This window comes from Cuculus canorus, chromosome 3, assembly GCF_017976375.1.
Source record: "Cuculus canorus isolate bCucCan1 chromosome 3, bCucCan1.pri, whole genome shotgun sequence".
In the NCBI taxonomy this organism is placed as follows: Eukaryota; Metazoa; Chordata; class Aves; order Cuculiformes; family Cuculidae; genus Cuculus; species Cuculus canorus.
Genome location: NC_071403.1, coordinates 69509189 through 69524732, shown reverse-complemented (window position 1 = coordinate 69524732; position 15544 = coordinate 69509189). Strand labels below are relative to the sequence as shown.

Here is a 15544-nt window from a genome sequence, read left to right as displayed (position 1 = left end):
CCATTACCTGAGTTGACTGGCAGCACAGATAAATCTGGTTTCTAACTGCCTCTAATTTCATGAACAAGCAGTACTACTTGATTGAAAGACTGCTCAAGTGAAGGAACTGGCATTGGCTTCACTGGGCTTTAGACCAGATTGTTAGAAGTATGGAGCTTTAGTACTGTCTTTTTTTGTGAATTTTATGCATTAATGTTTTATGTGTCCAAGGTTAAAATAGAGGTGTAAACCAGAGTAGAAAAAATGCTGTTAAATGTTCTGATTGAATTTTAGGCAGCCAGTTTCTCTGACCATAGGTAACACCTTTGCCATTATGAACACTCTGTCAGGGTGTGAAAACAGGACCTTATGTAATTTTATATCAGTCATCCCCCTCCTCATCTTTGCAACAATGTTTCCTATTTGAGTTATGGGGTCTTCCTTTGCAAGAGTTATGGCTGTACCAGAAGGATTTATGTCTCCATTCCACTACAAACTCGGACAAATGGAACCTTAGCTTGATGAAATTAATGGGGAAAAGCCCATCTGTGCAGTGAAATTAAGCTGCTTACACTAGTCCTGTTATTAGTTGTGTTGGAATTGGGTCATGGCAGGCTGTGTAGCCAAGTGTCCTGCTGGGTTCCATACTTTTTGGTTAGCAGAAGTTTCAAGGTAAATTTTCCACCCCACTGACCAAATAAACTCTAGTGGATTCACAATAGCAACAGCATTTTTCAAAAGTGCCTAGGATCTATCCACAGGGGTTGTGTCCTCTGCTCCACCACATACATGTTCATTATAGCCATACCCTTCAAGGATCATTTGCTGCTAGTGACAGAGAATGTAAAAAAACCAGATAGATCCAGGAATACAGCTTTAAACCAAATGGTTTGTCTCTTTTCCCCTCCCCGAGTTGTACAGTGAAGGAAGATAATGTTGGGCCTAAAGATTGTTTCCCAGATTTGAATGATTATGGATTTTACATAGACAAACACAATATTTATTCTCTCCAGTATCTTCATCAAGTTGAGTAGAATGAGATGTAAGAAGTCCTTAGTGTCTTGCTAGCTCCAGCCTGATCTCCCCCATCCTCTGCTTCCCTCCCATATAACTTCATTCTTTATAGTACATTCCATGTGGCATCAGTCTTACAGCTGTCACGCAGCTGCCTTCCCAACAACGGAGGTATTTTTGGTGAGAAGCATGTTCTTTTTATGTAGTGTCTTGTTTTAAAACTGTAAACACTTCGGACTTGCCTAGGAATGTGAACTGGCTTCCTGGTTAATCACTCAACTACTTAATTTTGTTGCTGTTTTAGTATTTGTAATACTTTGCTGGAGGGTTAAGTAGTAAATTAAAAAAAATTAATATCTCGTGTGCTAATGCCTGTGAATGAATTCAGTTACAGGCAAGTAAATAAATAGCAAGTTGTGGTTTCTTGCTGTATGTCATTGCAAACTGTCTTAGAGTACAAAAGCTGTAGCTTACTTATTGCTGTAAACCCCTTACATTTTTACTATTAAATCCTTATTAGGGTCTTGGGGCTCAGGAGCAAGGAAACACGGAACATATCAAGGTTCAGGTGAAAAACAACATGCTGGGGTTAGGAGCGACCATCAAGCATGAGGTGAGCTCTAGACCCAGATAAGAAAATGGTTCCCATTTCAGCTAAGGCACGACCCATGTGATGGTTGTTAGTGAAATCCATTGTCCCATCTGGAGGCAATATGCATCTATGTGGACATCTCTGCAGAAACTCTTGACCTGGAGTTTAGTTCTGCTTTGTTGAGTGTTTTAGGAGCAAGCACCTGCTTCAAAAGGTTACAGTGAATTCTAGGAGCAGGCTGTTCACAGATTTTTACCAAAATACTTTTTCTCCCTGTGTGTTCTGCCCAGCTTAGCTCTATACCTTCTGTCCCTCTTCATGATACAGTCACCTTTCTGACTGGAGTTCAAATACATAGGCAAAAAAAAATGTGATCCTAAAGGCACTTGTCTCATATCAACATTTTAAATAACTTTGCCAGAAAAAAAAAATCATACTAGTATTTTCTGTCTGTTTTTGTAAACATCTTGTGCAGACACTTAGAGCCAACAGCAGGTCAGCTGTTTAAGGACTTAGAAACACAACCCGTATCATTCCTACACTTTGTGGTGGTTGTAGTGAGCTGTTGTTAGCATTGCCAGCTGTGGAGCTTCTGAGGGTCTCTCCTGCCAACAAGGATTGAGTATATGTAATTAAGCTACTTCTTAGAGTGCAGAGCCTTAGTATCTGTCTTAGCAAAGCTTCTGTTAGTTCTGAGAACTTTTGCCTTGCACTTATGTGGGTAATATTTACAGGACAACTGGATTGCTCATCAGGATGACTTCAACCAGCTTCTGGCTGAACTGAATGATTGCCATGGACAGGGTGAAACAGGTAGGTTCATGCTTTGCTCAGTCAGATGTTGGAACCTTAGCAGAGTTTCCATTCTTTGTTTTAAAAGGCCAGTTGAGGCCCTGTCCTTTGGACTGCTGATAGCCTCCATGCCGAGGCTGACAACTCCCCCTTCTTCCCCCAAATCAGTAGAAGCTGAAGAAACATGTTGCCATCAATGACCACACTCGAGTTTTTCTGCCTAGATGTGTGGACATTAGTGGGTTGGATTTGCTCTTGGTCAGGCCTCTCGTAAAGGCTTTTGTTAGGGAAAGCAAACATAAAATTTTGAACTTGTTCCTTTTATTCAGGTCCACGATATAGAGGACCTTTGCTGGGATGTTCTGTAGCAGTGCTTGTTTCTTTATAAAGCAACCAGAGCCTGTATGAAGGTTGACAACACAATCACTCACCATTGCAATGCATTTGCCTTGTTTTTGCTAATGAACTGTCACACCTGGCTTCCATACTCTGGTGGTTTCTTAAATACGTACTTTTCCTGTCCTGAGACTGCTGCTACTTGGCTTTTGCCCTCTATCTCGGGAAAGGGATAGAATGTACGGAGCTGTTGTTGAAGAGTAGCCACGAACAGGTTGAAAGCTGGTAGGTAAAAATAAAACATGGAAGAACCAACGGGAACCCTGTGGTTGGTGTACACTACAGGCCACCCATTCAAGGAGAGACAACTGATGAAGACTTCTTCCTCCAGCTACAGGAGGCTTTGCGCACGCAAGCTCTCAGGGACTTCAACCACCCAGATATATGCTGGAGAAGTAGCACGGCAAGCTGTAAGCAATCCAGGAGACTCCTGGAGTGCATCAAAGATAATTTCTTAGTCCGGCTGATAGACACTCCCACCCAAGGAGAAGCAATGCTGGACCTTATGGTCACCAATACAAGTGAACTCAACAGTGACATTAGGATCGGTGGCAGCCTAGGCTGCAGTGATCGTGCACTGGTGGAGTTCAAAGTCCAGAGGGATATGGGACACGTGGGGAGTATAGTCAGGACAATAAATTTCAGGAAAGCAGACTTCCAGCTCTTCAAGGAATTACTAGGTAGGACCCCCTGGGACGTGGTTGTCCGAGACAAGGGAGCGGAACAGAGCTGGAAAATATTTAAGGAAGCTTTCCACAAGGCCCAAGAGCGCTTGGTCCCCGTATGTAGAAAATCAGGCAGGGAAGGGAAGAGACCAGCATGGCTGAGTCAAGACCTGCTGGTTAGACTAAAAAAGTAGAAGGAACTGCACAGGCAGTGCAAGCAGGGATGGGGAACCTGGGATGTGTGTATAGAGATGCTGCCTGGTTCTGTAGGGGTGAAGTCAGGAAGGCCGAGGCGCAGCTGGAGCTGGACTTGGTGAGGGAACTAAAGACCAACAAGAAGGGCTTTTACAGGTATGTCAATCAAAAGAGGAAGATCAAAGAGTGTACCCTCACTGATGACTGGAAATGGGGATCATGTATCAACAGATGCAGAGAAGGCTGAGGTACTTAACAATTTTTTTGCCTCAGTCTTCACTGATAACTGCTCTCTTCATCCCTCCTGGGTCATGGGACAGCAAGGTGGTGACTAGATGCCCATCTACAGTAGAAGAGGATCAGGTTTGCGAACACCTGAGGAACCTGAACATATATAAGTCCATGAGACCTGATGAGATGCATCCCAGAGTCCTGAGGGATTGGCAGATGTGGTTGCCAAGCCATTCTCCATGATATTTGAAAAGTCATGTGAGTCAGGAGAAGTCCCTGTTGGCTGGAAGAAGGGTAAAGTTGTGCCCATTTTTAAAATGGTGGAAAAGATGACTCTGAGAGCTACCGACCTGTCAGCCTCACCTCTGTGCCTGGGAAGATCATGGAACAGATCCTCCTAGAAGCTGTGCTAAAGCACATGGAGGACGGGGGGGTGATTAATGGCAGCCAGCACAGCTTCACCAGGAGCAAGTCCTGTCTGACCAACTTGGTGACTTTCTATTATGGGGTAACCCATCATAACTGCAGCAGTAGATACAGGTAAACCGATGGGTGTGATCTATCTAGACTTCTGTAAAGCCTTTGACACAGTCCCTCACAACATCCTTCTCTCTAAATTGAAGAGATACGGATTTGGTGAGTGGACGGTAAGGTGGATAAGAAACTGGTTGGATGGTCATATTGAAAGAGTAGTGGTCAATGGCTCGAAGTCCAGGTGGAGATCCATGACAAATGGTGTCCCTCAGGGGTCCGTACTGCGACCAGTGCTGTTCAGTATCTTTATCAATGACACTGACAGCGAGATGGGGTGCACCCTTATCAAGTTTGTGAATGACACCAAGCTAGGTGGTGTAGTTGCCACACTGGAAGGGCGGATGTCATCCAGAGGGACCTGGACAGGCTGGAGAAGTGGGCCTCTGAGAACCTCATGAAGTTCAACAAGGCCAAGCGTAAGGTCCTGCACCTGCGTCGGGGCAATCCCCGCTTTCAGTACACGATTGCGGATGATATGCTTGAGAGCAGCCCTGCAGAGAAGGACTTGGGGGTGCTGGTCGATGAGAAGCTCGCCATGAGCCAGCAGTGTGTGCGTGCAGCCCAGAAGGCCAACCGTATCCTGGGCTGCATCAAAAGAAGTGTGGCCAGCAGGTTGAGGGGAGTGATTCTGCCCCTCTATTCCTCTCTTTGTGAGACCTCCTTTGGAATAGTGTGTCCAGTTCTGGATTCCTCAACATAAGAAGGATATGGAACTGTTGGAACAGGTCCAGAGGAGGGCTATAAAGATGATCGGGGGGCTGGAGCACCTTCCCTACGAGGACAGGCTGAGAGAGTTGGGCTTGTTGAGCCTGGAGAAGAGAAGGCTCAGAGGAGATCTTATAGTGACCTTCCAGTACCTGCAGGGGATACAAGAAAGCTGGAGAGGGGCTATTCATAAAGGCTCATGGGGACAGGAGCAGGGGGAATGGGTATAAACTGAAGAGGGGCAGATTTAGACTAGACATTAGGAAGAATTTCTTCACTATGAGAGTGGTGAGACAATGGAACAGGTTGCCCAGGGAGGTTACGGATGCCCCATCCGTGGAGGTGTTCAACAGCAGTTTGGATGGGGCCTTGGGCAGCCTGATCTAGTGGGGCGTGTCCCTGCCCATGGCAGGGGAGTTGTAACTAGATGATCTTTAAGGTCCCTTCCAACCCTAACTATTCTATGATTGTATAGCTAAACAACTCTGTGGAGTGTTGTTCAAGGCTAGTGTTTGAACACGGCAATCTGTCCGCATGGTGCTAGTGGCAGAGTTGCCAGCTTAGTGAACTTAGCAGCTTTCATTCATTCATTTATTCTTAACATCTGAGCACTGAAGGTTTTCTAGGAGAGGAAAAGGAGGAAAATCAAGAAGGATCAAATTTGGTTTATAATCTTAAAAAACTAGGATTAAAATTCTGAGCCTGATGCAGTTTAATTCCTGTGTAAGTTGTCCTTGTGCATTGGAGCCCTAATCATGGTGTGCGCTAGGTGTAGTAGCTGAAGTCCTCAAGAGGTAGAATAGCATATAGTAGGGAAATTCCAAAAGTTCCTTTCTACTTTTGTAACTAAATCCTGCCCAAGTTTCAACTTGAGCCATGGGAAGATCAGCTAGGTGTAACTGGTGGGAAACCTGCAAGCTGATGAGCAGAGAGCTGAAATGACTTGCCCAAGGACAGAGTGAGTCAGCACAGAGGCAGGCTTATTTAGTGAGGCTGTCTTGTTTCCTAAATCTGTGCGGTATTCCCTGGGTCATCTGCACTGATGCAAAGTGGCCCCTGAAAACCGCATTTCTCCTGTTGTACTCATTTTTACTTGATCTTTTTAGGGGCTGGGACAAGAGTTTTCAGTGACTGAGGACAAATTTGGATGCATGTTGAAAACTCTCAGTCAGAATCATATTTGGTGGTTTGCAGACTGCAAGCCTTGCTCCAAAACTTGGTTTTGGCACTTGTATTTTGGCACTTGGTTAAGCTGGCAAAACTCTTCCTGCAGCTGTGCTACAGGATCAAGTGTTGCATTATTTGCCATAATCCAGTTTCAAATTGCATTAGAAGTTGGCAGGAAAACTTCAGTGTTCTTAAACAACTGGTCTAGTTGCCAGAGTTGGAGGAGTGCAGTTAAAGATCCAGAAGGAAGGGTCTTGTAGTGGTTTGTATGCCAACATTCGGCTACTCTTGATCTACATAAGGTTTTTGTTTTCTAGATGAGCACCTAGTGAGGAATTTTGATTCCTGGCTCTTTTGCTGGGATGCTAAGTGACGATGACTGTGTCCCTTTCCCGTTCATAAAACAGGGCAATGGCACGCTGGCTGTCTCTGTAATGCGCTTTGGAATATTCATCTGTATACAAATCTGTGTGGATTTGCTACAGAAATGACACGTGGCTTTATTGTTATGATTAAGTAGCTTTTAAAAAGCACATTAATATTCCTGCAGTGCTTACTCCATTTGTTAGAGGATTACTAGTCACTAGAAGACAGAGATGTACGTACCTGTCCATTGCAAGTGCCTGCATGTTTCAATAGTGAATTTCTCCTTGAAGGCACAAGGTGGTGCTGCTGCCCCTTTTGCTGTAAGAATAAAGTGGAAGAGGAAGCCCTGTGGAAATTCTTTGCTGTGTAATGTTTGCTTCTGTACAAGTGGATTGGCCTCGTCTTTGTTAAGGATATTTAGATGTGGTTCTTAGTTTCCCCATTGACCATTTTTATTGAGGATTTTCAAGTTGACTGCAGACTGTCTAAAACTGGGTTTGTTAGTCCTTCCTCTACTAATTAGGGCTTAGTTGGTAAATGGAAGAGTAGATCTGTGCTTTCTGGTAGCCAGCTCTCCCACTCCAGGCTGTGGACTTCAATTTTAGGTCAATGACTCTATCATCAGCTGTCACTACCTATCAAGAAGAGAAGTGCTGTAATTCCAGTTTCGGAAAAGCTTGGTCTGCAGAGCTTTCAGGGGTGGGATCATCTGAAAAAGGTGACTCAACTTAGCCCTCAGGGTATGCGTTCATTTCCCTACCCATCCCAGTTGCCACTGAGAGGAAAAAAAATCATCTCACCAGAGTAGCCTTTTCTAGGGTTACAGAGTGGAGAATCCTGTGGTGCCTATTTCTTGTCCGAACAGGACTAATAGTTATTAACCAGGCAGCAAGTTGCCTCTCCTGAGAACTTCTTATAATTCACAAGAATTTCTTATACTCTGTGGATGCAAAGAGTACATCTGTACCAGTAAAAGAACCTGCCACAGCACAGGAACTTGATATCTCTGCTGTGGAGCGGTTAGACTAATGTAGTTTTGACCTGTACAAGCTAGCATTCCTCCAAACAGCTACTGAGTGAATTTGGGACTCAGCCAACCCCAGGGCCATTCCCAGTGGACAGTTTGGATGTAGTCCCTCTTCTGGAAGCTAGGAAAATTAAATAGTATGGATGTACCTATTTGTTCTAGCTGGCCTTAGGGACAGAGAAATTCTGCCACTGTTTAATTTCCTTACACAGATTTATCAGGCTGTGTCCAGATAGAGGCACTTTGTGTAGTGTTAGAAGTGAGAAGCCTGTTTGTGGGATTGTTTTTTCCCTGTTTCTTTCTACCCAGTCATGTTTGGTATTTTATTTTATACTATTTATAACATCTTTCTCAGACTTTGGCATCAGACATATTTTGTAACAAACAGCACAATAAACCATAATCTATTATTCTTTTCTTAGCATAGAAATGATGTTAAATTAAACTTTGCCATTGACTTGGAGTACCTGTATCTGTCTTTTCAAATTACATTAGATTGGAAATGGGAAGGGAATGTGGCAAAAAAAATCAAGCAGTAACATGTCTGGCCAAAATTTACCATGCTTCCTTCAGTAATCAGTTGTGATACATTGTTGAGACTTGGTGTTGAGAGAGAAAGTCGAATACACTGACCTTTGAATTTGGTGGTTTGAGTGCCTGTAAAAAAGTTGTAATCTGTTTGGCGTTTTCTTAGAGTCTGCAGTGAATAATCAGAAGGCAACATTCAGTCTTGAAGAAAAATCCAAATTGTCCAAGAAACGTGTCCATTATATGAAGTTTGCAAAAGGTAAGAGGAATTTTGTTGTTTCATAAGCTCTAGCCAAGATTAGAAAAAAAATCCTGTGTGTCAAGGTGATCTCTTGCCTTCTGTGATCTAAATTTGGCAAGTAAAATCTGAGGTTAGAAATACCCCCTGCAGCAACTTACTTAAAGCTATAATACACTGCCTCTCTTTATTTTGGGCAATTTCAGATGGCTTTAGGCTGATGTTGTTGAATAAAATTTGTGTGAAGGAACTGAAGAAGCTGAATAAAGAAACAGTGAATATTCTAAGTGATCTGTGTGTGGGCAGGGAGTGGAAGGGGGAGGCAGAGGCAGAGGTGATAACAGAGTTACTTGGGCATCTGGGCTGCGCTGTCCTCCACAATCTCCAGTAACCCCTGCTCAGAGATCATGTGGATAAGATCAGTGATCAGATTAAACCTGAATGCAGGCGGAGGAAAGCCCTCTTACATCTATCAGGTGCTTTATTGGATAAATCAGGACAGTGGTTGGTGGCCACAAAAACTGTATCAGGAACTCATGGAGTTAGTAATTTGTTCCTTTCTTAGAATGATGACACTATTTCAGCCATCCCTGGGTTTTGGCTCTTGACCCCTTTGATCCCTTCCTCTCTTTCTCTGTTGTTTGCATTCCCCTTTCACACACCCATGTGCATATGCTGTCTGGTTTTGTGTTTCATTGTATGGATGGTATTGGTTTCCACAAATAGCTGATTTATCATACTTAAAGCGCTGTGTAATGTTTTCTGATAACGAATGGCTCCGCTCAAACAGAAGTAATTGATGTCTGATTTGAGACCAATTTCTCGTATTGGGGATTTTTGTTTTTTGATTAAATAATTCAGCCTAGAAAGCAAACGTGTTAACATGACCCTGCCACTTCACGACATTAAACAATTAAATTTGTTCAGGGCTTGCCAAACACAGAGGCCATGGCCTGTTTGAGGTAGTAGCAAAGAGGATTTATTTTTATTTCGATTTAATCTTTTATGAAACACACAGAAAAGAAGAAGTATCTTTTGAACATATGAAATATGGAACAAAGCTTCCATCTTAACAATATCCCTTATTTGTTTGACAGCAGTGTTTCTATAAGGCAGGCCCCTGTTTGTTTGTACCCTCTGTAGTCTAAAACAGAGAAATTGTCCTTTTTCAGGGAAGGAGGAAAAGTTATTTGAGAAAGGCTGATGTTGTGGTGGCCCTTGTTGTTGGAGTCCGATCCTGCTTCCTTTCAGACTAAACAAGACGAGCTCACACAAAAGCAGGAGAAGGGAGCAGCAACGATAGAAAATGCGGCTTCCGTTTCTGGTGCTATTTTGTAGCCTCACTGCTGGAGAAATGTAGGAACCACACATTGCCTTAGCAGCCACACTTGGGTCTGGGAGCCACACAGCAGGCAGATGGGAATAATGGTCCTTCTGGAACTCGAAGAAGTCATTGCTTCACTCTTGAAATTGTTTTAAGTTGGAATAATCCAGTGTGGTGCAGAGGTGGAGGTTTTGCTGTTTAGAAGCAATTTCATGTGTAAAAGAAAAGCCCACACTGAGTAAAGATTGTTTGGGGTTTTTTTTAATTTTATTTTTTTCTATATAGAGGAGCTATAACTCCCTACCACTATCAGAGGTGAACTCTTAATGAGAATCCCAAGATATGCACCTTCTCCTTGAACTTTTCTTGTCTGTAGGGTGTTACAATTCTTCTTTCCCTCTAGCGTAGTACAGACTGCTTTCCTCATCTTGCTACAACAATTGCGGTGTCAGATGGGAGAAAACAAGCTGTTACATTTCCTTGTGGGCATCCTCCAGCAGGCTGTGATTCTCTCCTCCCAGGCCTTTCCCTCTACACACACACATTTCCTCCTCTATGTGGGAGCTATGGTCAGTTGTGATTTAGTCCTTTAGTGTTTTTCTCCTGATTTTCTTTTTTTCACCTCAAAACCCAATTTCTTTACCTCCGTGGGTCAGAATTTGTGCTTCCAAAATATACCTGTTACCAGCAGATGTGAAGATTGTAGCCTTTTTTTTTCCTCCCTTTAATCCTTTCAGGTAAGGATCTCTCTTTGCGCAGTGAAGATGATCTGTCCTGCATCTTTGGGAAGCGACAGAAAAGCATGAAGACAGAGGTAAACATGAGACTTCACCTTTCTCTTGTTTCCTTGCATAATTTCCCCTGTGACCAAACCATACTTAAATGTCTTCTACCGAAATCACCACGTGTACATCAAGAGCAAGGAGTCTTCCGCCTGTGAAATTACTGTTGTTTTTGTGACAAGGTTGCAAGTGGATGATTGTGCTGTGAATCTGTGATGTTACTACTTTGGAATTAGGAAACTTCATTTTTTTAAACTTTTGTACTTGTTAGGTAATGTACATCACAATATAGATACATTTTGCTTGATTTTGGATATTTATGGATCTCTCAAATAGAATTTGACATTCAGTAGCAGCTGGCCAATCTCGGCAAACACCTGTATTTTCACAAGAATTGGGAAAGGCTGAGCAGCTGCAAAGTTGTGCTCATCTTTGAACAAAGGATTCATAGAATTATAGAATGGTTTGAATTGGAAGGGAACTTAAAGCTTATCCAGTGACAACCCCCCTGCCATGGGCAGGGACAACTCCCACTGGATCAGGTTGCCCAAAGCCCCATCCAGCCTGGTCTTGAACACCTCCAGGGATGGAGCAGCCACCACTGCTCTGGACAGCCTGTGCCAGTGCCTCACCACCCTCAAGATGGCTTGGATACTCAGAATTACAATACTTAATGAGAAGACTTTTTCCCAGCTTTGTGTAATGACATCAAGGTTTGTAGTAGCATTTATTTTATTTCATTTTATTTATGTATCCATTAGCATTTTACACTTGCAGTGAGTAGACTTGCTATATTAGTATATGAAATATCAGATGTACACTGCAACATGACTAAGTTATTCAGAAAAATTCTTTGGAAATGATAACATCTGGGAAAGCACAAATGAATAGGTACCAAGAATTGCCCTGTCAGTTCAGAGGTCTCTGAAGTCTCTTGTAGTTAGATGGAAAGATGGAGCCTGAAATTGAGGGGAAGTTTCTGAGATACCCTGTTTGTATTTGATATTTTGCTCCTTGTGCACTACTGTTGAAAATTGATCTGTAATGTCACTGTAGGCTACTGTGAACTGTGGGAGGAGAGCAATAGTGGGAGAAATGTGCTAAGAAATCCTGAGTAGTACTGAAAGTAATGTAAGGTTTCTAGTTAGGTGGAATGACAAGGGAGCTTGTGAGGAACAAATAGCAGTCCACTTGGAATTCATCACTGGAAAAAAATTTACTATAAAATAACGAATACTTCAGTGTGGTGTCTTGAATTGAGCAGTCTGAAGCATTTGGTCTTGCCATTATCTTCTAGTGTTTAGTCTGGAGAAGAGGAGGCGGAGGGGACACCTCATCATGCTCTACAGCTCCCTGGAAGGAGATTGTGACGAGGCAGGTGTTGGTCTCTTCTCCCAAGGAACAAGCAACAGGACGAGAGGAAATAGCTTCAGGTTGTGCCAGAGAAGGTTTAGACTGGATACGAGGAAAAATTTCTTTACTGAAAGAGTGATGAAGCAGTGGAACAGGCTGCTCGGGGAAGCAGTGGAGTCATCATCCCTGGAGGTGTTCAAAGAGTGTGTAGATGTGGCATTTTGTGACATGTTTTAGTAGGCACAGTGGTATTGGGCTGATGGTTGGACTAGATGGTCTTAAAGGTCTTTTCCAACCATAATGATTCTATATATAACCATATGGTGTTATAATTTCAGTAAATGTACTGTAGGTTTTAAAGTTATTGGTAGGACAGAGAAAAAATTGAAGTGTTTTTTTTTAAGTATTGTTCTCTAAACTGCAAAGATACAGTTAATTAAACTAGGAGGTTAGAAGAAATTTGAATAAGTTAAAAACTGTCCTGTCTTGTCTGCCACTGAGAAAAACTGTGAACCTTTGTTACAAGTCACGTGGTTTGGCTTGAAAGGTAAGTTTCGGAGGAGGCCATCAACCATAACAGAACCCATCTGCACTTATTACTGTCCTGAAATAAGAATTTGGGGACTTCTATTACATGAGACCTGTTAGAGGTCTCAAATGCTGTATGTAAGCTTGCACCTTCAGAACCACCTTGTCTGACACTCCTGATCATCTCAATAAGCCATGGATCTACTTTTTAGCTTCCTTGTTGTCAGATCAATTTAAAGCAAGACAAACTGGGATTTAATGCAAATCAGCAGTGCTGTGGTTAAGGGAGTAGAGTGTACCCACCCAGGAATTGTTGGTCTTGTTTTCTCTGCATATCCTGTGTCTTTCAAAACTAAAGTTTCGAAAATGCTGTTACTTTTTCTGGGACTTAGTCCTGCAGAGCATTTATGGCTGCGTGTGAAGGGTATGTAAGTTTCTGGATGCTTTTGATAATTCTCTGTCTGATGTACTGCTTTGCTGATGGCTACACTGCAGATTTACTTTTTTCCGCTCACTGAACACTAAGCTCATGGTTCAAGGTGCTGGCAAAAACTCACTGACTGTTCCCTTTCAAGCACCTAGGTTTCCACATGCAAATTGATGCAGGAGGTAATGTAATTTGGAGCTGCATTGTTGTCTTCTGGCTACTGTCTGCTGTGAAACACCCACAGGGAGAGAAAGTTAGATGCAGCACAACTGCTTTTTTTTTTTTTTTTCCCCTCCTGTTTTTCCATGAATCGGAGATCTGTGGAGTTTGCACAGAACAAAAACGCGTTGCTCAGGCCCTCTAGCTCTGAGCAATTCCATTTCATTGCACCCGTGAACTCTCATGATCCCTTTCTATCATGTTACAGAGCCTGGTCCTTAAGGTGACAAAAATGCAACTGCTCTGTGAGGATTTGCAGGGCTGTTCTCTGTGTGTGTTTGCATTCTGTTCTGAAATCCCTGTGCTCTGTGCATTTCCACGATGTGGCAGAGAGCACACTACAGGAGCAGGAAAGTGCTGTCATTCTCCTGGAAATGAGTTGTTCGTATCTGTCACCCTGTAGAGATAATGTAGAAAGAGCCCTGGTGTCCATCAGGGCCCTGGGGTATGCCTTCAGGCTCCAGTTCCTTTTAATTGCAGCTCCTACAACTGTTAGTTACAGTTGTATGCTACTGCCCCTGTTTGAAGTAGGTGAGAACAGCATCCCTGCTTCTTTAGGTGCCAGAACAGCTACCACCAATTATGATGATTGCAGGTTCCCAGCTGTGGTTGCAGCTGTGACGATATATGAAAGTGGCTGTTATATATTAATCATCTAGCTTGAAATCCTATCTTTCAGGTTATTTCATAGACTCAGGATGGTCTGGGTTGGAAGGGACCTTAGAGCCCATCAAGTTCAGACCCCCTGACATGTGCAGGGACACCTTCCACTGGATCATGTTGCTCGAAGACCCATCTGACTTGGCCATGAACATCTCCAGGCAACTGCAGCTTATCTGGGCAACCTGTACTAGGTTCACCACCCTCACTGGAGAAAATTTCTTCCTACTGTCTCTAATCTAAATCTCACCTCTTCCTGCTTAAAACCATTATCCTTTGCCCTGTCACTACATTCTCTGATAAAGACCCCCTCCGCAGCTTTCTTGTAGGCCCCCTTTGAGTACTGGAAGGCTGCTCTAAGGTCTCCCTGGAGCCTTCTCTTCTGTGTAGGCTGAACTCCCTCAACCTGTCCTCATAGCTCGAATCTCTCAGCCTATCCTCCTGCTTTCAGAGGTACAAGATCCCTCCTCTTTTTTCAGAGGTACAGTTTGAGCAGCATTCGGTACGGATTTGATTTGGACTGAATGCCCCATCCTCACCTTGCAATGGAGTTGCCATTCTACTCTTGATCTTTTGACAAAGATATTCAGCATAATTCTGTTTTCCGTATTTCTAGTTGTTTCCATCCAGGATCAGAACCATCTTGGGTATAACTTGGTGGAAGGATGCTTTCGTGGAATCACAGAATTACTGAGATTGGAGGAGACCTCTGGAAGTCTATAGATCAACCATCCTGCTCAGAGCAAGGTCATTTATGGCAAGTTCCTCAGCACCTTGTCCAACTGAGTTTTGACTGTGTTCTTTCCTTAAAGCCTCCAAGTTAAGCCTGTGACAAAATTCAGTGGATGGATGAAAGAGAGGGAGGAACAGAATGTGGGAACGTTTCAGAACAAAATCCTTATGCTGTGGTTGAACTGAATTGGGTGGTCTTTTGCAGTTCTCTAGGCGTCAGAGACATGGTGTAGGTTGAAGGATTTATGCCATTGATGACATTATGGCCAGGTTTTTCATCTGAGTGAGTTGTGGAGCTTCTCTTATTCCTAAGAGCTGTTGTACTCAAGGCCTCTTAGCTTTTCTGTTTCTGCATATAGCCTAACGTGAAGTAGATACTGGCAGGGGTATTACAGTGATACTACTCGGCCCCCTTGTACTAGGTTTGGCTAGTAATACCAAACTGTTCTTAAAGATTAGGAAAAGTGAGGGGAAAAGCAAAACTCAGGGAACTCCATCTGTGCTTACAGTCAAATGGAATCTAGTGGAAGGGCTTAAGGCTAAGTGAATGGTCTCTGGACCGGCAAGATAATCTGGGCTCTTCTGAAGTGCTTGTCAAAAATGTGTCACCTCTGAACTGCCGCTGTGATAAATGGTGTCTCAACAAATTAGGTATGTCACAGAGACACTGTTCCAATTAGTTGTGTTCAGTCTTCATTTTGTGATCTTGACCTGTGGAGTAGTCTTTCGCGGAAGGTGTTTTTGTGCTAGCTTAGTCTGAGCTGTCTTAACTGTGGATCTCAGACTCCCCTTTTAACTATCTCAGTAGCCTAGGACTGATCTGGCTAATGGATCTTATTTCACATTGACAGTACTCCAGTAAGTGGGGATGTTGAAATTTGGATTATCTCCCTTATCAAAGGAAGAGGGAGTTGGCTAGAGGATTGTAAAGATTGCAAAAGAGTGGAATTGCAAAGGATATGGAAGGAAATGCTGCTTGCCCCTAAGGGTCAAAAGGAGTTTCTTGAGAAGTAAGAAGATGGAGACAGTAGTTTAAGTTGTTGTTTTGATGATTCTGGGATATGTGTTACTAATCACAGGCACTTGCAAC

General features: G+C 43.1%; 1 protein-coding gene across 3 annotated transcripts in view; it reads left to right on the top strand.

Moving 5' to 3' along the window:
- Positions 1-15544, top strand: part of PINX1 (PIN2 (TERF1) interacting telomerase inhibitor 1) — a 70884-nt gene that overhangs the window by 7266 nt on the left and 48074 nt on the right. For 2 of the 3 annotated variants that reach the window (XM_009563778.2, XM_054064048.1), the window contains 4 exons: positions 1514-1606; positions 2320-2398; positions 8358-8450; positions 10491-10567. In XM_009563778.2, coding sequence (XP_009562073.2) covers positions 1514-1606; positions 2320-2398; positions 8358-8450; positions 10491-10567 — 342 coding nt within the window. The remainder of the gene's footprint in view (positions 1-1513; positions 1607-2319; positions 2399-8357; positions 8451-10490; positions 10568-15544) is intronic. The other variant, XM_054064047.1, reaches the window with a different exon arrangement.